Raw genomic sequence first — 25,448 nt, 5'->3', positions numbered from 1 at the left:
TGCAATCATAACGTCCCTGCACGCTTGCCTTGATTTTTTTTGAGAGTTTTCAACTGGTTTTTTAGAGGGTTTTCACCATGTTGTTTTGAGAGTTTTCAATTGACTTATTTTTAATATAGAGAGTTTTCACCACAGTTTTTGAGAGTTTTCAACTGACTTTTTTTAAATTAGAGAGCTTTCAACCAAGCTTTTTTCTAGGTGAAAACATTGTCTTTAGTTGAAAACATGACCCTTCAGGTCCATCGTAAAAAAGGATATAGATGTTTTGTGTGTACGTACTAATGATTATTAATTATCAAAATAAAAGCTATAAAAAGAAAAACCTAAGTACAATCTATTTTTCTAGAACTAAAAAAATTAATACCCTCTCTGCGTGTAATTCACTCCCCTATAATTTGTCACGAGATGGTAGAGAATTCTTTGAGTACGGATAATTGTTGAAGATCTTTTATGTTGATGCAATCCCGAATGCGTTGAATTATCTTTCGTATCTAAGAACGCAGAAGTATCTTCTATTAGCTCTAGTAAACGGTCGACTCCCCACTCAGCCTAATTCAATATTTAAGTATGCAAAAAGTGGCCAAAATGTTGGTAATTAAAACCTTCGTTCGAAAAGGATTGAAAGAAGTGATTGCATTGGCGTCAAAAGAGGGTAACGAATTGATTTTAGCCAACTTTCTGCCCACTTCGATTCACAATTAGAAAAAACAGGGAAAAAATGGGCCGTCTAAACCAGAGCTTAGTTTTTGGGGACTTTTTAGACACCTCTATATATTTGAGCAATTGGATAATAATTCCATGTGAAAAAATAATAGAGGACTAGACATACCAATTGTGAGAAGAAAGGTGTTTCTGTGGGATGTTCAGAATATTTGGAGTAGGAGTCCAACCCTTCCATTAATTTCAACGTCAGTGTTTCGTAATTACCACGGATCACCTCAAGAACCTAAGAACAAAATGCAATATCTATCGATCAATATGATCGTTTCTTTCAAAGGAATGGTCGAGTAAATTAACAACATTTCTGCTTTTAACTCTTCTAAAGTTTAAAAATTCGAGAGTTTAAAAAGAGCTCAAAGATTAGAGATTTAAACATTTAAACGCTTACTTCATCCTCACTTAAAGAGGTTTTTCCGTTCTCTGTTGACCATGCGTCAATTTTCGGTGTGAAATGGTGAATAATTGCACTGAAAAGAACAAGAATATCATCAATGAGTGAAAAACCGTTGTTAACCCCATTTACCACTTGTGTTAGGTCCAAAAACAACAATAAATAGTCAGACTGCTGGCAAAAAAAACGTCAGTCGTTAGATATTAGTTTTTAGTGTAAATTTTTAGTGTATTAGTATAAAATTTGTCACGAATAATCCAGTATCAGTTTAAATCAAAGAGGATCGACGGCAGAAACTAGTTTGTCCACTCAGCTTTCAGTTTTATGGCGTAAGAACTGGGATCTGCGATGGCTATTATGGAACGTGACAAGAGCAAAGTCTACTAATAGCTAAACTAACTAAATTTACTAATTTTATTTTCAATGGAAACATTTACGACCAAATTGATGGAGACGCCATGGGGTCACCCCTGACTCCAGTATTAGCTAGCATCTTTATGCGCAGTTTTGAGGAAAATGCTTTCAAAAATTGTCCTCAAGACGTAACACCTCCCAAGTACTACCGACGTTACGTAGATGATAGTCTCTTACATTCAACAACCAGTCTCACCTACTGCCTTTCTTTAATTATTTGAACGGGAAACACACGAACATTATGTTCACGAAAGAGGAAGAGTCACCGACTGATGAGAGTTTTCCTTTTCTAGATGCTAAAATCATGAAGCTACGCTTACGTGGGCAAGACCAAAAGGCATGTCGCCACTAGATGTAAAGAACATTGCAACACCGAAAAACCCTCCGCGATTACAACTCACATAATGACTGAAAATCATGATTTTTCCATAGATAATATGAAAGTTTTATATAGTAGTAATCATCGGATCGATGAAGAGCTTTATATAAAAGAAACACTAATTATAAGGGGGCTCGAACCGGATTTGAATGAGTACGTCTCTTCCTCCCCCCTTGAGCTCTTTTATGTATGCGTTCCTTTGTGAAATTTAATACCTGGTAGTATTTTCTAATTTTGTGAATTTTTTAGAATGTTGTAAATTGAAATTCGATTTAAATTTTTTTTACCATACTTGTGATTATGGTGCAAAGAAGACACCGAAACGGCAAAAATGAATAAAATTAGATTTTCAGTTTTCACCTTCATTATTAAATTTATCTGGCCCAGCAAGAAATCTTTTAAAGAGCAAAGTAGTCTCGGTTAGCGGAGCAAGCAACGCGAATAGTGTGGCGCTTATCAATTAAAATCTAACTCATAACTTGGATAGAAACAATAAGTCTTACGCCTTAATTGATAGTTTGTTAAACATCAAGCAATACTCAAATCATTTAAAAAGAAATATCAAATCCCTTACCGGACATTGACCAGACAACTTGATAGTTTGGTCGCCGAACTTTTCAATTCGCTAACATCACTTGAGATGTATCGTAAGGCTGTAATAAAAAAAATAATAATAATAGCCGCATTCTTTTTCACCGTTCCACTTGGGATAGATTTTAAGGCTGTAAAAACATTCGAAAATGCAAAAATTACTCCTTGTTTCAGTCAACTAAATAAAATTAGCATAAGGAGCATTAGAAGTTGGTAAAAGAAAAAAAACGACAAAAAGATCTTAAGAGGTCTGACAAGTGTTTATTTCTTACCCAGCGTGTATAAGTTGTCAAAGATTTGGTGAACACGAATGATTTCATAATATAGTTCATCATAAGAGCCAGGGCTGGGTAAAAACGTGTCTCCGTAAGTGATAAATAAGTTCAAGATATTTACAATCTACAACAAAGAAAGAAATGTCATTTTGAAAGGGAGGAGGTGGAGGAGTAGAGAATGACAACGGATACACTAAAAGTTTTCGTTACATTTTAGTAAAAGTATATAAAGTATAAAGTGAAGTGGTGAAGTAATCTAAGATAAATCGGAGATTGTTTTCCATGGTAACACTTACCAAATAAGAAAGTGAAAGGGACCTACCTGTACAGCAAGTTCAAAGATATTATATTTAGGGATGAGATAAGATTCGTTAGTGTTGACGAACTTGAGAAGGTTCATGAGAGCCGTCCACAAATGTTTCCAGGAGTATTGAAGACGAATTCGACAACGCTTTTGGTAACATAAACATCTGTGAATGATCCCGATGCAACGTCTGCAAGTGAAGAAAAATATGTTGAATGAAGGCTGGTGAGGACTGAGATATGGCGCGTTAAATACGGAGGTGTTGGTGAAAGGTATTAAATGACTGGAATAACGTTAAAAAAAACGTGATTTAAAGAATGAAGGAATGGGTACCTGTAAAGAGCGATTGGGAACATCTTCATCATGTGTGTCACAATGAACTCCACCATCAAATCTGATGGAAAAAAACAAACAACAAAGTTCAAACGGTCTTATAACACGAATATTTGAAGAGCGTTCGTTGAAAGAAACAGTTTCCTTACCAAGTAACACGCATGCTAAGGGTTTCGAGTTCGGAATTTCCAAGCCAACTTTCCGGTGGTATAAATTCTATTAATTGGAAAAAATTTGGAATATAGTTGAGTTCGGAGGGGAGCTACTTAGCAAAAATTAAATAATGGTCTCAGTTTATTTTTCCTGACTTCTGCGATGTAGTTTGTGACAAGCATTTAAGGAAGAAGTCAAACCTACGTCGAGTTATTTTTCAAACTACTTTTTTTGAAGGGTATTTTCTTGAATGATTAAAATTTTTCTCAAGTTCGCTCGTGGTAAGATAGAGAGCAAGAGTAATATTTGATTACCATTTTATAAATAGGTACAGTGAAAGTCATGTTTGCATCGTGGTAAGATAGAGAGCAAGAGTAATATTTGATTACCATTTTATAAATAGGTACTGTGAAAGTCATGTTTGCATCGTGGTAAGATAGAGAGCAAGAGTAATATTTTATTACCATTTTATAAATAGGTACTGTGAAAGTCATGTTTGCATCGTGGTAAGATAGAGAGCAAGAGTAATATTTGATTACCATTTTATAAATAGGTACAGTGAAAGTCATGTTTGCATCGTGGTAAGATAGAGAGCAAGAGTAATATTTTATTACCATTTTATATATAGGTACTGTGAAAGTCATGTTTGCATCGTGGTAAGATAGAGAGCAAGAGTAATATTTTATTACCATTTTATATATAGGTACTGTGAAAGTCATGTTTGCATCGTGGTAAGATAGAGAGCGTGAGTAATATTTGATTACCATTTTATAAATAGGTACAGTGAAAGTCATGTTTGCATCGTGGTAAGATAGAGAGCATGAGTAATATTTGATTACCATTTTATAAATAGGTACAGTGAAAGTCATGTTTGCATCGTGGAGAAAAGCATTCGCATAATGGTCCTGTGGAAGAAATGAAAGGATGGAATGAAGAATTATTTGAGTCTGTCAACGCAAATACATCTCATCTTAATTATATCATCCTTAATAATTGCTATAGATGTCCTTCAAAATAATTTTTTAATACCTCAACAATACAATTAAGAATGGTGAAACAAAGTCTGGAAGTGTCTGCGCCATTCTCCGCTAAAAAGAGAAAAATTATTCGTTCTATAGAAATTGGTATCTTGTATTAATCTGACTAGAAGAGTGTAGAAGACAACGAAAATTGGCAAGAAACAATAACTTCCCAAAGGTTTATCCCTTCTGAAAAATCTTGACACAAAATCCTCAATCTCAACTTTGGTTAATTTTTTTTATGCAAAACAAGGATTCTTATAACAATCTACTTTAAGGCTCCCTTCTTTAAACATTGGCAGAGAAAGACCAACTTTTGGAGTCTTGGATGGATATAGAAGAGAAGCGGAGGAAGGTGGCCATCAAATTTCCCGATTGTGTTTCGTCCATCGTCTCCTCTTCAAGTGTACTGTTCGATGGAACTGAAAATGAATGCAAAAGTTTCAGGTAAAACATATCAGTTACAACTCTCTGTTTCAACTCACAACTCGCAAATGATAAAACGATTCCATACAACAGAAAGGCTTTTAAGCCTATTCATGATATGCACCATTGCAGTGTCTTCCACGGACTCAACCGCAAATTGGTTATAAGTGACCTATTGACTGATTTTACGTCACTTACTACCAACCAGCTGCTGGGTCCGTGATGTAATGTCAGAAGACATTACAAAGACATTAAAATGGTGCATTTTATGAATTCATGATATGCACCACTGGAGAGTCTTCTGAGAACTTTAAAAAATTTCCACCCAATACGTCACTTAAACAATAGAAAAAGTGACGTATTGGGTGGAACAAAAACAGAAAAGTTGCATAATTTCGTGAAGTCATTGCAGTGGTGCATATCATGAATACTATAGTACCGTGGTACTCTCCACAGTAGAAACCCCTATGTATCATACACCAAAATGGCGTTCTCTTGTGAGCTGATTCCAAAAAATTAAGATTGAATAATTTAATATATTTTTATTCTTTTTCAAATTCTGAAATATTGACCGCTTCCTATCACAACCTTAATTTCGCCTTTTTTATCCCAGTAATTTCTTTCTCATAAAAATATAAATTAAAATCATTCTTGTCCTTATACGTGATACTACAAATTAAAAAAGGGGTTTTTGAAAGCAAAACACGTAATACCTGGTGCAGTGCGTTCAATGACGTGTGAAGACACTGTATTCTCCGATACATCTTTGTCACGACTCTGTGTAAGAAAAGAATCGAACATTGTGACAAAGATGATTAAGCTTTGAGTGAGAATGATTTGATTTTGCTGATTAAGCTTTTCTTTTGGTTGGGACCTTAGTGGATTCGTTTTCGTGTGGATTCATTTTTTGTGATTTTCACGGATTTTGGCCATTTTCGCGAAATTTTAAAATCAGGATTTCTTCCGAAACCCCAAGGTAAATGATATTTTGCCCACGCGAAGATTGCTATAACATACACCCTGTAATTACATTGAGCTTTCAAGTAACAGCATCATCGCTTTACAGGGCTGATGAAGTAAGTAACCTAAAGAAATGATACAACCCACAGCAAGTAATACTTCACACGAAGAAGAGGAACTTACCATAATATGTCCAAGAACGGTGAAGAAATTTCGATTGGTCAACACGGCTTCGTACAAAGCCAACAAAATACCATCATTCTCCGAACTAAACAAGACAAAATAAACAAAGTAAATAAAAATAAACGAGTTATTCTTCACAACAGTTGACGAGTCGGAACGGTGTCCACACTTCAGTTCACATCACTTACATCATTCTTAACTCTTAACTCTTAACAAGCGACGGGGTCTTTTGTAATCGGTATTCTATCCAGAAACGCGTTTTTGGGTTCATTATACACTTGATGAAACAGTTCAGGGAAAAACCCATATCCCTCCAAAACGGTTCACAAGCTAAAACTCAACTCAAAAGTCTTGAATAAAAGGGTGTTACCTCAAAGAAACACCAGTTGATTCCGTTGATACAAACATACTGCCAACCTGAAAGGGAATTTTTTTCCTTCATTGCATCACATAATGAGCTGTAGAAAAGGTTTCAAAGCTGGAGGATAATTTGTCAATGGGTATCAATCAAAACTCTGTGACAAATTATCTTGAGGGTAAATCATGTGTTTGTGTTTCATATCAAATTCAAAAAATACATGTTCCTTAGTGGCGGCCCTGACTTGTCAGTTGAAGCCTAAAAGTTGCCAACATCCGACATTATTTTTCAGGATAGTCGTTTAAATCAAATGGGAATCGTGATAAGTTTTTCTGGAGTTGTTTTTATTTATATTCTCTTTTATCACCAAAAACAATCGGTATTATTATACTACTTTTAGTAGAGGGCATTTTGTAAAATCGCTCGATTGTTTTGGTCAAAGCACTTGTAATACATTTTTGGAAAGCTAAGGGGTAGGGGAATTGAAATTACGATGTTTCCAATTTTTTTCCGGACACTTTGGTGTGATTTTCGGACAAATATGACGGTCTCAGGCAAAAATCAAAGGGTTAAAAATTAATGAAAACTTTAGCTTGAGAAAACGGAGACCTGTTGTATATTTTTGGAAAGCTCTCAAAAAATTAGGATTAGAGATATACATCCCAAGTATAGGTGATTTCAGTACCTAACTCGAGATATTGAGCTTCAAAAAGCGCAAAAACTGGACAGAACAGCTGTTTCTGGCTGAAAAACACGGTTATCAAGGGTTAACATCTCGAGTTAGATACAGAAATCACCTATACTTGCAATATATCTCTAATCTTAATTTTTTGAGAGCTTTCCAAAAATATACAACAGGTCTCGGTCAAGGGCACTGAAATCGAAAAAACTTGATACCGCTTTGTCATGTGGAGAAGAGACCGATCTTACCAGCGGGGATTATCCCATTGTTTTCTCCAAACATGTTTTGAAAACAAGAAAAACTAGGGAGAATTTGTGAAAATTAATCAATTTTTATTTTGGATTTAATTATTTTTACTTTTAATTAATCCATTTCACGTTTAATCCGTCCATCTTTTCATTTGATTGAATCTCATGTTTTAACAGTTCCATTGATTGATTAGAAATTTATATACGATGTTTAGTGCGACTTTTAGTCTTATTGGACAAATGTTTCAACTCTCTCGTTCACTAAGGAATCTCTAACGATTTTACCGTTCCACGAAATGAGAAGGATTTTTGCGGTGTTGACCCTTTTTTGTTTCTTCAAGGACGTGTTGGCTTCACCGAAGTCCATCATTGGTATATACTCAAAATGTAGCAAACGCTCAAATAACACAGGTTTGCAAAAACGAGCTGTCTTGTACGATCAAGTTATCAACCATACGTTTAAAATTTTTCAAAGAAATTACTCAAAAGCATTCGGAGGTATCAAATATCTCAGTTTTGACGTCTGCGACAGCTATCAACAACTTGTCAACATATCTGCAACAATTTTACTGGAGGACAACTTTATTAAGAAAGACCTAGAAGCTTTCCCCATATTTTTTGTGTATCTAGACGCCCGAATGGAAATGCTGTTTGCAAATTTGTTCAGCATACAAAAATTCGTTATTCTTTCGCTGAACCACAACAACAACTTGGGTGATGGATCCTGGATTAATAAACAATACAACAGTTTGATCGATCCCTATCAAATCGAGTCTCTCTTTCTATCTCAAATCATCCGAATCTTAGAGTGGAAGCGCATCGGTTTGTTCATGTTAACAAACGAAAATGCTTTTTTCAAAGAGTTTTATTCGGAAATGCAAAAACGTATCATTGCGAGCATCCGTCGGGAACATCCTGACTTGTGTTATTTCCGACAGGTGGTCGATATTTACAACACCACCGATTTGACGCGAGTCGTTGATATCTTACACGCAGATATGTCTAAAAATGTGTTGGTGCTTTTTGGTACGCCCGAGGACCAGATCAAATTCGTCCGTGCCACAAATATACATTTTTATACAAACTTCATTTGGTTTTTGCATGATTTGGAAGACCACCCGAGCCAAGTCACAAACGAGGACACTATCATTTTTTCTTCCAAATCGAAAATCAGAAAACTTCTTCTTGAACACAGAAAAGAATACAAAGCCGTCGAGCAAATCTTCAAAAGCAACTTTGTTTCCAGAGGGAGGCTAGCAGAACAAGCATTCGCTATCTTTCGTGAAGTCTTCTCACGAATGGAAATGCTCTTATCAAAGGGAAACGTACATTTGCATACAATGAGTAGCAGTGTCAGAGGGCCATTAGTTTTCATGACTGAACTCTATCTTCAGCGATACCCGCACAAGGAATGGCTCCACTACTTGAACCAGCACAATGGTAAATTGTTTGATGACACCTTCGACCATCTGCATTATATGGGCATTAAAGAAACTTCGTGTCAAGCTTTCCTCTGCCCTCCTGGTTGGCAACAAGCTCGAGGAGAACTGTTGGGAAGCTTCAAAACATGGAATTTCGAATACGGATTTACTTGTGAGAAGTGTGAGAGGGACTTTGTCAAGCCAAACAAAGGAATTGTTAAATGTGTCAGTTGTTCTGAGTATCATCATTCTAATGCCAACAACACAAAATGTTTGGATCCTTATAAAGAGGTTTTTCAGGCCAAAGGTACACTTTACTATACAGGGCTATCATTGGCTTTCACCGGTTCAACAATAAGTATACTAGCACTGGCGATAATCATCGTCTTTCGTAGCACACCAATCGTCAAATGCTGCGACTTCCACTTAACCATTTTACACCTGTCTACCTCACTGTTTATGAATATTGTGCTTCTTTTGGGAAGTTTGACGACACCTACTCAACCAAATTGCTATCTCGATGCAACATTTGTGGGCATTCTTTACACGATATTCATAGCGTGTGTGTTGACGAAATCTCACAAATTGTTGAGAGCTTTTGAATCCACTCGGAGATTGACTTCCAACAACAAAAGAAACACAATCATTCAACAGTGGTTTGTCATTTCATTGATTGTGATGTCGAGTGGAGCTTTGATTCTTATTGGTTTGAACAAACAAGCACCTGACATTATTCGTACAAGGGATGTCGAAAATATCCACATTTATGTTTATTGTAACACCACCTCGCACAAAACCTTGCAGCTTGGCTTTGCAGGGCTTTTGAAATTTGCAACCTTCATTATAGCATATAGGGGACGAAATTTGCCGGACGTTTTCAATGAGTCTATTTCTTTATTGTGTGCTTCTTTCGCTTCAAGCATGTCCTTTGTAGTCATGTTTATCGTTCTGCGGTTCAGTGGGAAAGAGAATCCCTTCCTACCTTCTGCTATCATATTCGTTTCAACCTCCTTGAATACGAACATTTATGTTTTGCTTTGTTATGGAAAGAAGCTTTTCATTGTTCTCTTCAAGAAAGAGAAGAACACACGGAGCTACGTGCAAAGAAAAACTTTCGAAGAGAATCAGGCTCGTCAAAGTTGAAGTTATGATTTGTATCATTTTGCAGATACTTTGTGTAAAAAAGAAATGAAATTAGAACTTCCTTTTGAATCGTCTCCGCTTAGTCTCCCTTAGAACAGGTAAAATCATTTGAAGCATTGTTAAGTGAATCTTACAAAGCTAGTGATGCTGGTTAACAGACTTCCTGAAGGTTCTTCTTTCTTCCGTCTCAGTGCAAACTTCCTGTAAGAAAAATAATTCATTTGTCATTATAAGAAATAGTGAATGTCGTTGACTGAGCCACGCAGCAAGTTAAAAGCACAAGTTAATTACCTGTTACATGTTGAAAGAATTTCAGAAATGATCAATCCAAGCCCCTGAGAAATAAAGAAAAAGGTGAGGTTCAAAAAACGAGCTCTACTCTTACAAAGGATGTTCATTTCTTACAAAGTAGAATGCTACTTACATTGAGAGCCAACTCGTCATCTAAGATCGACATCTTCAACAAATAAGGGTTTTGAATCTGAAAAAATGGAAAACCGTTACAAATTGGAAGGCTTCCTTTCAGTAGACAGTTACTCAAAGGTAGCGAAGGACGCTACTCCTTATACACGGAATTCTCCTATTACCCTTGATTTCTCTCTTTATTTGCTTAACATTAGGTATAGAGACATGAAGTACGTATGAAGTAGTGCTTACAATGACATAAGTAAGAAACAAGCAACATGCTGAATGGACCTACCTGATGATGAAAGCTAGATAATAAGGCAATAAGGAGAAAAATTAAAACAATCAGTCAGACGATATACCGTTTTGCGAAAATGCATAAAAATTTAAATTTTATCATTGATTGTTGATGGGGGAAGAGGGAAGGAGAGTAAAATCAATTTTATTGAAAATTGAAACATGCTTGATGGTGGGCGTTGCTATTAATAATGTTTTTGAATGAAAAAACAACCAATTATGAGGAAAAAGTCCAATGAAAATCTAGAAAAACGGCGATTTCCGGCACATTTCAGGCACTTTCCGCCGGAAAATTTTTTTTTTTCGAAAATCGGGCTCCGTCACATTTTGGGCATTGCCATTTCGCATCATTGTGCAAAAAATTAGAAAAAACTAATGAGCCGATCCCGAGAAAAGCTGGCAACAGACGAACGAACGGACGAACGAACGAACGGACGAACGAACGAACGGACAAGGGTTAATTTAAAGGACTACCTTAGGTAGGTCCAATAATCGAAGCTGAAGTAATTGAAAGTGGTAATAGCAGAAGTTTAAGCCTTACTTCATTTTTGCGATAATTAATAAGAATGCACAAAAGAAGGATAGCCTCGTGTCCATGCTCCCCACGTGATGAAGGATCTGCCAATATCTGTGAACAGAGAAAGAAAAGATTCCCTTTTTATTTGGGGTTTCATTTTGTAAGAATCCCACCTTTTAACCCTTTAACTGCCGTGGCATTTTTTTACACCCTCGACCTATTTGCCGGCCTATTTTTTTACACCCTCGACCTATTTGCCAATGTCGGCATAAGGTAACGATTTTAACTTCATTTTCTGAATAATATATGAAGTATCAGCCAAGGACTATAATTTTGAGTTGAACATTGTAGAATAGTTATTTTTCAACATAGAAAAGTTTTTAACTATTCATTTTTTTCATTTCAAACCATCTAATACAAAATCTTTGTAGAAGTGTTAAATTTTGCGGCAAAGAATTGGAAATTTCACATGTCGGCATATGCCGACAATGGCAAGGAAATAAAAAATGCTCATGTCAGCATATGCCGACATCGGCACGAAAAGGGTTAACATGGTAATCAATGAGTTTGCTTCTTTCATGTTCTGTCACAACGCGAGATGGAATGGAGTTTAAATCTCAATATTACCTGTGTGAGTGTATCGAAGACGCTGTTCAGTATGAAGTATTCCAACAACGTATTCGAACTGACATTATCTGTCGCCTGGAAACGAACGGGAAGAAGACTTATTCTTTATACTGACCATTAATTAAAAGAGTGTGTGTGTGAGAGAGAGTTTACATGGAGATCAGTTGGCTTTAAAAAGGATGCAACAACATTATCTTACCGTGGCCATGATCAGAAGTAATTTCAACACCAAATTCTTCAGACTTACTGAAAGAAAGGGAGAGTGAAAAATGTTTATTTGTCGACACTTGTTGACCGCAGACCCTTACTCAAAACCCAATCGGCGAAAAATAATTAAAAAGAATTGTCCCACAAAAGCTGAAAATCACACTGTATGTTGCAGTGTTGGCTCTGTTTATAGGATAAAAACTTTTTCCGACCAAAACAACCTAAACAATCAATCTTAATCGAGCATGTTCGAGAAGTTGCGGGATGGTTTCTACCTGACGAATCGCTTTGAAGGACATTTCCTAGTGATTCCAACAATCTCTGAAACGAAAGAAGAAACCAAGTGTGTGAATACAAAAATATCAGAATCTGTCATTGGACAAGATCAGTTGATTGTGAGCAGGAATGGAAATAAACATTCAATATGCTTTTATTGGTAGTGGAATGGAACAAGACAACAAATAATTTAAACATGTCTGTATGTATGATATAAAAATATTTCTCCGATGATTTCAAAGTATGATATCGCTCTGCCAATTACAGTATTTAGCACTCTGAACTTTAAATTCAGTTGTATTCCTATGTAGCTCAATTAGCAAGTTGGAAAACTATCCAAAGAAATTGAACCTGCATAACGTCATTCGCGCTGTCAAAGCCAATCAAAATGTCAATGACGTCATAACCGAAATTATTGAATTTCTTCTTGAACAGACTCTGCATAACAGCGCACAAAGTCTGAAAAATAGATGATAGTGGTCATAAGTAATCTTCCATTCTCAAATCCATCATAGGAGAGCACTGACCTGACAAAAGACGAATCGCTCACCATTTTGCAAAACAGGAGGCGGGGCTGCTTGGAAGAATGTTACCATTTTTTACCTATTTGTCAAATATGTGTGTATGTGCATGTGAGAATATGTGTGATCAGTTTCAAATGATAAATAAAACAGACGAATTCAATCCATCCATCATTCTAATAGAAGTTTAATTCTCATGTAAAAAGGGGTGAAAAATAAATTGGAAAAAGTAGTTAAAAAATGCAGACCTGTAATGCGTTGAGTATTTTGATTTGATGTTCTTCTTTGAGAGCTGTGCAACATCTTGAGGTGAACTCGTTAACGTTGTTCTATGAAGAGGAACGGGAAGAAGCTAGTGATTGTCCAAACAGAAGATGGTGGGTGTATGTTTGTTGGATTCTTTATTCACCGAAAGAACTCTCCACCACAATTACGTCAATACAAAGAAGAGAAGAATACCTTTATCTTGACAAGTGCATCTCCACTTTTACCAGCAATCAGTTGCTCAAGGTAGGTCACATTCACCTATCGAAAAAAGTTACAGATATATGATCTAAGTTACCTAAACCATGGACAAAGACATATCCATAATCTTCAAAATTCGTTCGATTCGTGTGCATTGTATAAAAAGGCGGAGTTTTGCCGTCACGAGAATTTACCTTCAGAAGAAAGATTTCATTCCAAAGATCGGGGTAACTTGCTGCGATATCATCTCCCTGGATGAGAAAAGCAAAAGATGAAGAATTTAGAAAAATGCAAAAAGGATCATAAGAAAATGGAGAAGAGATAAGGAAGAGAGGGTGACTTACGTTGAAGATGGCATCGTAAAGAATGATGATTTTTTCTTTGAAGTTCTTTTTTACAGGTGATTTTGTACTCATTTCTTCCACATAATTATTCTATTTGTATTCTGATCATATTGGTGTCATTTTTTAGCTTTTCTTCTGTAAGAAATAGAAAATGAACGTGAAAAGTTAGAACAATATTAATTGACTTTTCAACTGATAAAAGTTGTGGAAAATACAGATGAAACGAGTAAAGAAATCATTCTTCTGAAATTAAAAATAAAAATTATAAAAAGTTATAAATCCATATGAAAATAAAATACAAAAACACAAATCTCATTCGAAAAGAAATCGAACGAGCGACACCTCAATAGTAATTTCACTCGCTTAATGGAACACAATCAATCATATTTATCTTCTAAATAAAAAAATAAAAAAATCATTGTTTTTCTTCCTTATCGATCAAACTAAGCACAAAGCTGAGGAATTTCTGTTTGGACTTGTTGAGGTTTGCCGCTTCGTAAACAAAACAACTTTGTCCGACGTTCATCAGCACATTCTCCACGTTGACAAAAGGGAGCAATTGAAGAATCCGTTCATCAGAAAACTTTTCAACATCAAGATATTCAGCGAGCGCCATCTCCCAAATAACAGATGTCCCTTTAGTAAGAAAAATTAGTTTGACAGGTTGCAGAATCAACCCACAGCCCAAGACGTCTCGTTCTTTGACACTCTTCAAGAATCCCATGGATATTTTGATTGTGATTGGCTGGCTTTCTTTTCCGCAGCATGTATAACCGATAGAAATGATGGAAATGTCCTTCATGTGCGTCAAATCAACTTCGAAGAAATACGCCACCTCTGGTCGCATACCTGAAATGCAACCGACAGAAAACAATGAAAGTGATTGTCAGATCACTATTTCATGATAAAATGAGAAAGACAACAAAAGATTTCGAACCTTTTGTAAGGCTTCTCGTTTGAGAGATGACGTTTTGTGTTGAACAAACCATGCTTGAAGGTTGCTTTTTGAATTGTTGATAAACTTCTTCGATGCTGACGAATGTGGTCTTTTTGTGTCTGAAGAAAAATGAAAAAAAAAGTTGCTCAGGACACTCGAGAAAAAGAAAGGTGGCGATAGAAGTTCAATAATCGAGGGAATACCAAACTGAAGACAAACGAGGGTGTTTTGCGATGAAAGCTTTGATCGAATCGTTACTTACTTCATTTGGGATTCTTCAAAGATGAAAGAACACTGTTGATCGATGGAAAGGGAAGCAGCAGGGTACCAATGTTTAGATGTGTCTACATTTTTGAGAGCTGCTCCAAGATCCTTGCCATTCAACCAGAAAGACACCACTCCACTCCATGACAACAACACGCTTAATACGTCACCAATCTGCCAAGATCTTGTAGAAGCAAGTTGTCAGTATTAAAAATATATTTGTGTATAAAAGTACTTCCCTATATTTGAGTTTCGATTTTGAAAAATAATCACCATTTTCGTTCTCTACTTTCCGCCCTAGTGCACAAAAGGAGATTTAAAAAGCATACAAAACAATACAAGTGATGGGTTGGAAACTTATGAACATCGGAATAGAAAGACAAGTGCTTACAATCCATAATCATTCTCCATGGCGACATCGACGGAAGGACCACTCCATACTTTACACCTGGTGCCATCGAAGCCGCATGAATTGCTCGTATCTCCAACGCCGATCCCTTTCCGCGCGTTGAAATGGCATTCTTCGTTCGCCCAACCTGTACAAAGCAAAACGTTGAAGGGTTCTAATGGTGACAGCAAAAATGTTTTATGGCATTCGAATTACAGAAAGAAACTTTTCAAAATAATTTTGTGAATTAGAGGGAAACGTTCTCTGTAGAGATTAACTTTTACGAACTTTTGAGAAAAACGAAAATAAGATTACAAGATAGGCAGAGAGGGGGCATGCAGTTGGTACCAGACATCATGACGGTTAGTACCGTGGTGGGTCATATTTGATTTTTCGAATTTGCAGTTAGTACCTTGTGGGTACCCTAACTGCTGTAAGGGATGGTGTGCTATGAATTTCAAGTCAATGAAATGGCACTATTAGGGAACTAACTGCTGAAAAAGCTGGTCTTATCCAAATCAATAACTTACAGCTCTATAATATTTTAGAGACTTTCTGAGGCTTTATTTGTCTTACTCTCCAGATTTACCAAATCAGGAATCTTAAATCCATTATCCGGTTGTTTTGAAATTGTGTGCAGCTACTAAAGTACATCATGGAACAGGTTTCAAATAGTGATTATCTTGAGACTCAGCCATTCAGGGCCACTAAACAGGGCAGAATAGGGGGTGGTGTCAACCTGCTAATAGTCAATGACACTTAGTACTACGGGGCACTAAGTGCAAATAGGGGGTGGCGCCAACCTACCAAAAGTCAAATGCGCTAGGTACTTTTGGGTATTAACTGCTGAGGGGTGGTGGGTGTACTTTCAAATTTTAATTCTTGTCATCATGATTTCTGGTATCAACTGCATGACCCCCTGGGATAAGATTATCTCAAACAACGACGAACAAATTATGACACTTAGCCAGGAGTTTGCCTTACCAATTTGCATAATGCCTTTGGTGTGAATGACAACTTCGAAATACCACCCATCAACTTTCTCATCAGTTTCTTCGTACAGGCTAGTGCTGACGAACTGATTAGCCTTGACGCTTTCGAAAAACCAATTTTGGTTTGAGATGGACATCTTATTTGTAGAAAGGATCATACTTTGCGGGGAGCTGGTGTGCGTCAAATGGGCGCCGCTTATACTTCCACACTCATCTATGAGGAATAAGGAAGCACAAGTTTTAAGGCGGAGGTTTCTACCCAAATAAAGAGTTTAATTTACTTGGACTCATAAGAGAAAAACAGAGCCGAAAAGTAGACCGAAATTGAATTGACTACTTATTTATTTAGGTTCTGGAGTGTAAAAAAGCGGGCTGTTTGTAGAGTGTAATCAACCTAACAAACTGATCTTGTCTTTTTTCATAAGAAAAAGACCGAATACCTTGATGAAGCGATTGACTGCTTTTCATGATGATTGAAGAGATGGGCAAACCAAGTTCAAATTTGAACGGCTCATCAAAACACGATAATAGGTTGAACAGCACTGAAATTAATGGCATTGCAAGCAATTTCTGTCGAGCTTCGTTTCCGGCATTTTTGATCAAGTGATAAACGGTCATGACGGAATGCCTGGTGAGTTTTTTGGCAATTTCATCAGTCGCTGGCAACATGTCTTGTGATTCTTCGCCCACCACAGATTTGGTGAGTTGTAGGGAGATACTCATGCTTCGTGAGATGCGCCGCATCTGTTGGTGATTGACGGCCTCCTCGTGTTGCAAACCTCTCCTCGATGGTGTGTATGGCGAAGAAAGCACTTCTTCAACCGGTGGTGGCTGTGGCTCAATGGACGTTGAACGATCGAAAAGAAGACTCTCACTTCTCTGTCTGCTCTTGTTATCCGCCCGCACAATGTAAGAATCCGCCCTTCGTCTAGTGGTTTCTTTCGGTTGTCGGTCGTTGGTGATTCGGCCCGTCCTTTCGTCCTCTTCATAGAAAATGTTGTCATTGGAGGCTGTGACGTAATCGAACTGGTTACCGGTCAAAAATGGAGTGTTTAAATTGAGTTCGTCTTCGGGGTCAGGGCTGTACCGTTTTTCGCTTTCAGGAACACTGTCTTGTCGATTGAAGCTAAAGACGGTGTAGTTTTGTGTGCTCTGGATATATTTGCATAGAGATACCAATAAGCATAAAATAACTCTGGGTACACCACGACTGATAAGTTCTATGGTGCAACTTTTATCGATACTGAAGGAGTGAAGGATTTTCAAAGCACCGATACAATGCGATAACTTGACTGCATTTTCTGGCTCTTCGATATGTTTGATTTGTAATGAGACAATAGACCAGATCATTTCGTTCAAGTACTCCAAGAATCCTGTCGTAGTTGTGATTGCTAGAATAATAATTAAACAAGATAACTCATGTGCGAATGACAATTGACAAAGTGGGTATAGGATTCATACTTCATGAAAAGCCGTAGCTGCCTAATGAAATAAATATTCGATTATGCGATAAATCGTTCGGTTAATACATTCGATACAATAAATTATGATCATATGTGATCAAATATACCATAAAAACTTCAATTTTGAGATACCATATTTGATTAAAAATTCGATAAAAATCGATGCGATAACTAGTAGAGGGCATTTTGTAAAATCGCTCGAGTGTTTTGTTAGAAGCACTTGTTATACATTTTTGGAAAGCTAAGGGGTAGGGGAATCGAAATTACTATGTTTCCAATTTTTTTTCGGACACTTTGGTGTGATTTTCGGACAAATATGACGGTCTCGGGCAAAAATCATAGGGTTAAAAATTAATGAAAATTTTAGCTCGAGAAAACGGAGACCTGTTGTATATTTTTGGAAAGCTCTCAAAAAATTAGGATTAGAGATATATTGCAAGTATAGGTGATTTCAGTACCTAACTCGAGATATTGAGCTTCAAAAAGCGCAAAAACTGGACAAAATAGCTGTTTCTGGCTGAAAAACACGGTTTTCAAGGGTTAATATCTCGAGTTAGGTACAGAAATCACCTATACTTGCAAATATATCTTAATCTTAATTTTTTGAGAACTTTCCAAAAATATACAACAGGTCTCGTTTTTTCGAGCTAAAATTTCATTAATTTTTAACCCATGATTTTGCCTGAGACCGTCATATTTGTCCGAAAATCACACCAAAGTGTCCGAAAAAAAATTTGGAAACATAGTAATTTCGATTCCCCTACCCCTTAGCTTTCCAAAAATGTATAACAAGTGCTTCTAACAAAACAGTCAAGCGATTCCAAAAAATCGAACAAAATTCCCCCTACTAAACCTATTCAATAAATCAATTGATGAATTATCCGAAGAATTTGATTCAAATGTTTTCAGTTCTATTGGGTGGGAGGAGCAGGGCAAAATAATACCAACATTCTCCAACCCAAAGGCTGCCAGTTTGATTAGAAGGTCGAATTTACCGAATTATTTATCGCATCAAATGTTTTATTGAATAATTTCATCGGATATCTTATGACATAAGGAAGCTACTGCCTTCCCTAACATTCAATTATATAATCTTTAAATATTGAAAAAATCGCTAGCGTACCTTTTCTTTGAAAATGGTGTCTTGCTAATATTTCGATCAACTCCAAATCATCCGTTTTGTTCAAAGTACTGGAAGGTGGGTAGCTGAGCAGGACGTCGATCAAAGGATCCGTGAAGTTCTCCTTCAACACAACACTGACGCATTCTTCGAACGACAATTTGAAATGAGACAACAAGTTGTCGTCACTGAAATCCATGCGCGTCTTTCGTGCGGAGACCAACATGGTCCAGACTGGTGACTTGAGAAATTCTTCACGCTGGTCTTCAGGAATGAACTTCTCGTATTCTTTACTGACCACACCTGTAAATTGAACATGAAATGATTACAGCACATCTCCATTCAACAAATCAACTATTAAGAGCGTCAGAACTACGTACTACTTACCTACCTAAAGGGGAAACCTACTCAGATACACTTTTCCGTTGGGAAAAACAACTAATTCAAGTCGTAGCATCAATCAGATTCTCAGCTAATTGAAAACATGATTGTATAAAATAGTGTACCTTCATCTGACATTAGCGTACAATCTCCTTGAGTGACCAGAAAAATGGGGTCCCATTTCTTTAGCGATCCAAAATGATTATCGTGTAAATAGTTGGCAAAATTCTCTGGCTGCAACACTAAGCCTTTGGAATACTTAAAATTGACGAAGTCCAGTGAGACAATATTGATGCCTTGCTTCCCTGGACAATATTCTGTCCCATCGATGATCGTACTTGCGTCCATACCAGACACAAGTTTAACGTTGATAGAAGAATCTACAAGGCAAAGCAGAAATATGCTATTAGAAGACATTAAAATAATGAAAAGAAACAGATGGAGTTTTTCGAAAGAAAATAAGGCACACTGGGCCCAGATGGCAAAAGTTTGGAAATAGGGAGAGGGAGAGCAACAAAAAACTATTTCTTACAATTTTTGTATTATAAAGGCTTTCATAGAGCTCTAGGGTCACATTACATGAGATAGAAAATAGTAGACTTCAACTTTTGACTTTCTTTTGAGATCTATCATGAAAATTGAGATTTTTAGATTGGAAAATGCAGGCAAAATTTGAACTTTTAAACCGCTAAGTGTCACATCAAAACTCCAGCATTTTTAGAAAGGTTAGTGTCTGTAGTTTTCAAAACATATATGGTTTGATATGTGACACTTAGCGGTTTTCGAGATATTTGGACATTTGTGGTTACCTTAAGCATTTTCGTGATGAGAATTTCGATTGAAAATTTGAGTTTTTTCTCGCTCTTGGACATTTATACATACTTTTAAGCAATTTCTCTTTAGAATATAATGTCTCTAAGGTAATCACACAAAATGAACTGATTTAGAAGCTGAATTTAGTTCAGAATCTTCAAAAATATGCATTTTTCACTTTTTTTGATTTTTCATTAAAATCTGGTTTCAGTCAACTTTGGAGCCACATAACTTGAGTTACAAATCAGATACAGACCTGAAACTTTGGCATCTGATCAGAAATTTATTCAAGATTCCATAAATTATATTAATAAAGCAAAATTTTAACTTTCGTTTTTTCCCTATTTCCACCTCTGGGCCCACTGTGTAAGGACCGTTTTTGTGCAACGTTTTAAAAATAATATGAAATAAACTAAATTCAAAAATGTTGCAGTTGTTTTAAAATGTTGCTCTTATAAAATCAGTCCAACACTCCAATTTAGTATGAAACGACATTAAAAACATTAGAATTGATTGTCGATGGGTGATGGAGTAGACTCACCTAAGAAGCCGAGGATAACGAGAGCTTTGGTTGCGTTGGAAGAAATATCCGGCATGTCCACCTCATCTCCGCTCACTGCCATCTCCAACAAGATAAACAATCCACCATTTCGTATGATGGCTTCTTTGAATTCGTCCGAAATCATTGAAAGATTCAACAGCAATGCTGATGCCCAGAACTGGACGGAGGTGTCGGAACTTTTGGTGAAATGAAGGATTGCATTGATGACACCTTGCTTGAGAAGCACCGAATGTAATGACTCTGTAAAACAAACAATTCAGTTATGCTCGTGTTTACTTTCACTTTCCAGAATAAGTAGGTCTCGAATAAGCTTTGTTTTTGATTAGGCGTTACTTGTACGAAAAAGATTGGACAATGTTGTGATATGCGCAGTTTAAAAACAAACCAGAGAGTTTGTTTACTTGGAAATTGGAAATGGAAAATGATTGTGTGTTCCACAAACAAGCGTACGCTGAAATTTCTTGTTATTTTAAGGTAAAAACAGTTTGTGTATCAAATTAAATTTTAAAAACAAAGATGTCAAGAATGTTGGGTGGCAAGATTTAAAATAATAACTTCGAAGTTGTTTATGGCTGGTAATGAAAAAAACTAACCACAAGAACAAAAGAATCCAAGAGTTTCTGCAATCAGTTGAACTTGTTCTCCAGAACTAGAAACTGCAAGCGAAACTAATGCCTTCAGAATGTCTGGATTAGACGAAATCAACTTCTGTGCAGCATGCTTGCCTGAAATGAAAGTAATTGACCAATGGTTGAAAAATGTCAAACAAATTCTTGGGATTCTGTTTGGGAAGATAAAGCATTTACGAGCTTGCAAGTAAAGTCAACTTCAAAGAACAAACTATTTTGGTTTAAAAGCATTCCGTCTTGACATAATCATAACATCAAACCTGGCATGGCAAGGTCGTGCACCAGCATCAAACTTCCTTGGACAACTTCTTTATTCCCTGATACCAAACAAATTGAAAGTCTCTTCAAGACAGGTTTGTCAGCTAGCAATTTCTTCTGAAAACTGCTACTGCTGACACATAAATAATTAAAGATCCTCAGAACGGTTTTCTGAATATTTGCTTCATTGCTATTGAGCACAGTGAATAAGATCTTGATGATTCCAGGGATTTTGCTCAAGTTCCTCACATCTATGTCAAAACAACAAAAGTGGTGGATGATGATAGCCGACAATTGCACTATATTTTCCTCTTCCTCGCAACGCAACAAACCAACAAGGTGTCGTAAAATTCCAAGAGAAGCCATTTCCTGACAAACTTGAACTATTTCATCAACAGCATCACTTAAATACTGCACCAAAATTTGTAAACAAAGTTGTGTTAGCAGCAAATCACCAAGGTAACGAATCAAACACAATGTTGCTTTTGTTATGATCCCCCATTTGCGCAATGTTGCTTTCACGTCTTTATCCTCGATTTGGATCAATTGGTGGACGATATACGTTGACCACCTTTTCACATCTGCCAATATGTGAAAACCATGATCACTTAAAATATGCATGAAAATATCTCGAACACAGTTCTTCTCCTGGTACAGTGCTTTGGCAATCTGAGAATCATTCAAAGTCAAGTGAAAAATTGAGCCAACACATTTGAAAAAGGTTTTCTCAATCATGACGTCCTCTTTGCAACGAGCCACTAATGTTTTGTAATTATACCCTTCTGAAAGATTCTTTATCACTTTCAAAAGAACGTGTAGGGCTGATTTATAAAATAAGAAAACTTTGCTTTCGTTTGTAGAAGTAGACAAGAGAAAAACAGCTGTGGCAGCCTTCAAAACAGTCTCTTTATCGTCTGACAAGCAACATCTCAGAATTTCTGGAAAGTATCGAGGACTCATTGCTCTTTGTTTCAAAAGTTTCTCTGCACATTGTTGCACTTCCAAATTATCTGAATCCAACAGATTTCCGATATCTTTGATTTGGATTAAATGAACAACCTCAGACAAATCTTTTCGTTTGCTTGCTTCACATTTTTTGTATTCTTTTCGTATTTTCCATGCAGCCACGCCACCTACCAGTGTTGCGATTCCTGTGGTCAAAGCCAGACCAAAGCCCGCATTGCTATCCATTACTGATCAAAAGGTAGTACTTGGATGATTTAACTACTTTCTGGTCTATTTTCTTTATTCTCAAAATATTGTGTTAATCGTTGCTGCTCCTTCAAATCTTCAAGATTTTTGCGTTTTCGCTCTTGTCGTTCTTGATCCTTGATGACACCTTGTCTCAAGCGAACTCGGTCATCTTGTTGTGACCTATGGACAAAGGTGATGATGCCCAGTGTTGATACACAAGCCCCAACTAATGTTATCTTACTTGTAGTAGACATTTATCTTCATTTATTTTATTCTTTTTACTGAAAAAAAAGAAGAAAACATGCGTATTATAATAAATAACGATTAGTAACGAGGTCCCACCAGACCCTTGAGAATTTTACAGTTTTAATACCTTTGTCTTTTTTTAATACCTTTGTCTTTTTTATCTTTTAACGATCTTTTAATAATTACCCATCACATGTTTTAATCACCTTTTAATGAATCAGAATTTTTTCTTGTACATAAATTTCTTTTCAACACTGTTTTTAGTCACATCTGATGATTGTACGTAAGTCCATGAAACTTTTAGTTATGTTTTTAACATTTTGATTTTTGGAAAATACATATTTATGAAGCACTACAACTGTATTGTGCACTCTTTGGATGTTTGCTACGCATTATTCATTGATAAATAACGATTACAAATCTTAATTGGAAGGTGAAAAAAATATATCAGAACATTGTAACATAAAACATGCAAGAAAAATATTCAATTTCATGTGTGTTTTACAAAAATGACTATTTATTAGCCAAGGAATCAGATATCCTAGATATCAATACATTTAATTCTTCAAGTTCTACTTTATTAATTGTCCGTTGCATGTAGGAATCTTTAGTAAGAAACAACAACATTTCTTTGAGCATTCTTAAGTCTGTAATGAGTTGGTTGTATTTGTTGCCTTTTGAGAGTTTTCCATCATTGTAAACAACTCCTGGCTGGGAGCTTATAAAAATTGCATTCATTCTCTTATTATCAGGCTCACTTTCAAGAATTTGAAGTCGTTTAATTGCAAGGTAACAAAGCATTTCATAGAAACCTTTGTGGTGCATACCAGCACAAGATAAAAGTATCAACTGACATTGATCATCAAAGCCATCCATTTCAGCGCAGTCAGAAATTTCCTTTTGAACCGATCTCAATGTTGATGTAAGATGATTCCAGAAATATCCAATAGAAAAAGCATTAACCCAATTATGATTGATAGAGACAGTGTCTTCCAAATTAAATACCTGATGATGCCAACCACTAGGAACAAAAATTACTTCACCAGACTTTTGGAAAGTTACGAAATAAGTTATGTCCATTTCGTCTAGGGACAATGAAGAAACATCAAAGGGGAGATTTCCAAAATTGTCTCTCAATTTATCTTCTTCTCCAGGCGGAAAGAATATCCATTTCTTTAGACCACATATGTTGGCTGACCAGCTATATGAACGAAAGACATCAGCGTGAAATGAAGTCCAGCTTCCTTTAACTCCAATGTAAACAAACCTGTAGTCGTCTTTGCCATCTCTGTCAAAGTATTCATTTAGCCAGTCAGAAGTGAAAAAAGTGGGAATGTCATAAAACCTTTCATCAGTTAGCTTTTGTAAATGCCAGTCTTTCAAATAAAGTAATCTATCATCACGATCATTCCAATATTTGATAAATTCTGATACCTTCATATCTTCCTTTTCATGTGATGAGAAATATTGTTTATTGCAATCCATCACTGGCGCTGTCAAGTTTCCAAAATGCTTTTCAATAAAATCAGTATTGAGATGATCACTTTTCACCCAACTGTTTACACATTTCCAATCAGCGATTAAATTAGACGAGAAAATGCAAGGTTTATTCTCTTTTAAATGTTGTGCAACAAAATCTTCATACAAAATGTTCTTTTCTATTCTGTCAACCATTCTATAAAACAAGATGACTGGTGCTGTCAAGTTTCCAAATTTAGGGGTCAATTTTCGCTTAGTAGCCTATCTTTGAGACGCTGTATCTTCAAAACTACGTGAGATATCAAGGTGAAATTTTCAGGGTCTTATTTTCTTGTGTGATAGATCATTTGGTCAAAATTTCATCAAAATCTAAGAGGGTGAGGTATCACACTTTCTTTATTCTGAAGATTTTTTAAAAAATGGCTCTTAATGTACTTTAGAACCCAGAATTTTTTGCTGACGCAAATAAATCTAAATTAGAAAGGCTGCATGCCAAAAACTTCAAAATTAAAAATTAGCTAAAATGGCACTTCATAAAAAGTGTGTTTTATGGATAGGAACAAGGATTCTACACCACAATGCTTTGTGACTGGAAGGGCTTCAAATTAGAGGCGGAAGATGAAAATGAATGTATTCATTTTATATAGCTTCAGTTCTCTTCTAAAGATGCTTGAAAAAAAAATTAGGAATAAGTTTAACGTCAAACAGGAAGGTTGTGCTCTTCTTTTTTTCAAAAAAATGGAGAATTTTTAATAAAATTTCAAAAAATGGAAAAAACAACCAAATTTAGACAAAAACTGGCATCACCTGACAAGAACCTGACTCTTGATGAAGAAGAGATTGACAACAACCGTTGTACGGAGCATAATTGCATTAAGGATAATGAAAAAATGAAGATTCAATGTCATAATTGTCAAAGAATGCTACATTATGCCTGCACTGGACAGCATATCAGCTGAATATGTTTTTGAATAAAGGTTACAGAAAATACCAATGCATAACTTGTTGTTCTCCGGCAAAAGACCTCAGCATAAAAATCCATCATCAAGCAGAAAGAATAGAA

General features: G+C 36.1%; 3 protein-coding genes across 3 annotated transcripts; all 3 read right to left on the bottom strand.

The window, feature by feature from the left end:
• Positions 1–263: 263 nt before the first annotated feature.
• LOC136802888 (armadillo-like helical domain-containing protein 3) lies at positions 264–13,796 on the bottom strand. The gene is made up of 26 exons (XM_067059647.1): positions 13,660–13,796; positions 13,510–13,566; positions 13,310–13,375; positions 13,099–13,179; positions 12,681–12,788; positions 12,329–12,374; positions 12,046–12,092; positions 11,847–11,921; positions 11,244–11,330; positions 10,425–10,481; positions 10,292–10,335; positions 10,135–10,201; positions 6,519–6,565; positions 6,149–6,233; positions 5,719–5,782; positions 4,894–5,001; positions 4,590–4,648; positions 4,400–4,465; positions 3,557–3,623; positions 3,408–3,468; positions 3,093–3,264; positions 2,768–2,894; positions 2,479–2,557; positions 1,109–1,187; positions 830–946; positions 264–491 (listed from the first exon to the last, which is right to left on the bottom strand). The coding sequence occupies exons 1-26, from the start codon at positions 13,729–13,731 to the stop codon at positions 399–401; spliced, it is 2,031 nt and encodes a 676-aa protein (XP_066915748.1). The 5' UTR covers positions 13,732–13,796; the 3' UTR covers positions 264–398.
• An 81-nt stretch (positions 13,797–13,877) lies between these two features.
• LOC136802887 (uncharacterized) lies at positions 13,878–22,943 on the bottom strand. The gene is made up of 11 exons (XM_067059646.1): positions 21,469–22,943; positions 21,173–21,304; positions 20,559–20,819; positions 19,330–19,584; positions 18,827–19,126; positions 16,681–17,631; positions 16,233–16,454; positions 15,252–15,396; positions 14,859–15,044; positions 14,597–14,715; positions 13,878–14,508 (listed from the first exon to the last, which is right to left on the bottom strand). Exons 1-11 carry the CDS (start codon positions 22,655–22,657, stop codon positions 14,075–14,077), a joined length of 4,194 nt encoding a protein of 1,397 aa, XP_066915747.1. The 5' UTR covers positions 22,658–22,943; the 3' UTR covers positions 13,878–14,074.
• Positions 22,944–23,267: 324 nt separating this feature from the next.
• On the bottom strand, positions 23,268–24,915 carry LOC136802886 (2-oxoglutarate and iron-dependent oxygenase JMJD4-like). The gene has a single exon (XM_067059645.1). It carries the CDS (start codon positions 24,578–24,580, stop codon positions 23,420–23,422), a length of 1,161 nt encoding a protein of 386 aa, XP_066915746.1. The 5' UTR covers positions 24,581–24,915; the 3' UTR covers positions 23,268–23,419.
• Between the last annotated feature and the right edge of the window lie 533 nt (positions 24,916–25,448).

Source organism: Clytia hemisphaerica, unplaced genomic scaffold (assembly GCF_902728285.1).
Source record: "Clytia hemisphaerica strain Z4C2 unplaced genomic scaffold, Clytia hemisphaerica genome assembly, whole genome shotgun sequence".
In the NCBI taxonomy this organism is placed as follows: domain Eukaryota; kingdom Metazoa; phylum Cnidaria; class Hydrozoa; order Leptothecata; family Clytiidae; genus Clytia; species Clytia hemisphaerica.
This window is presented reverse-complemented; position numbering and strand designations above follow the sequence as displayed.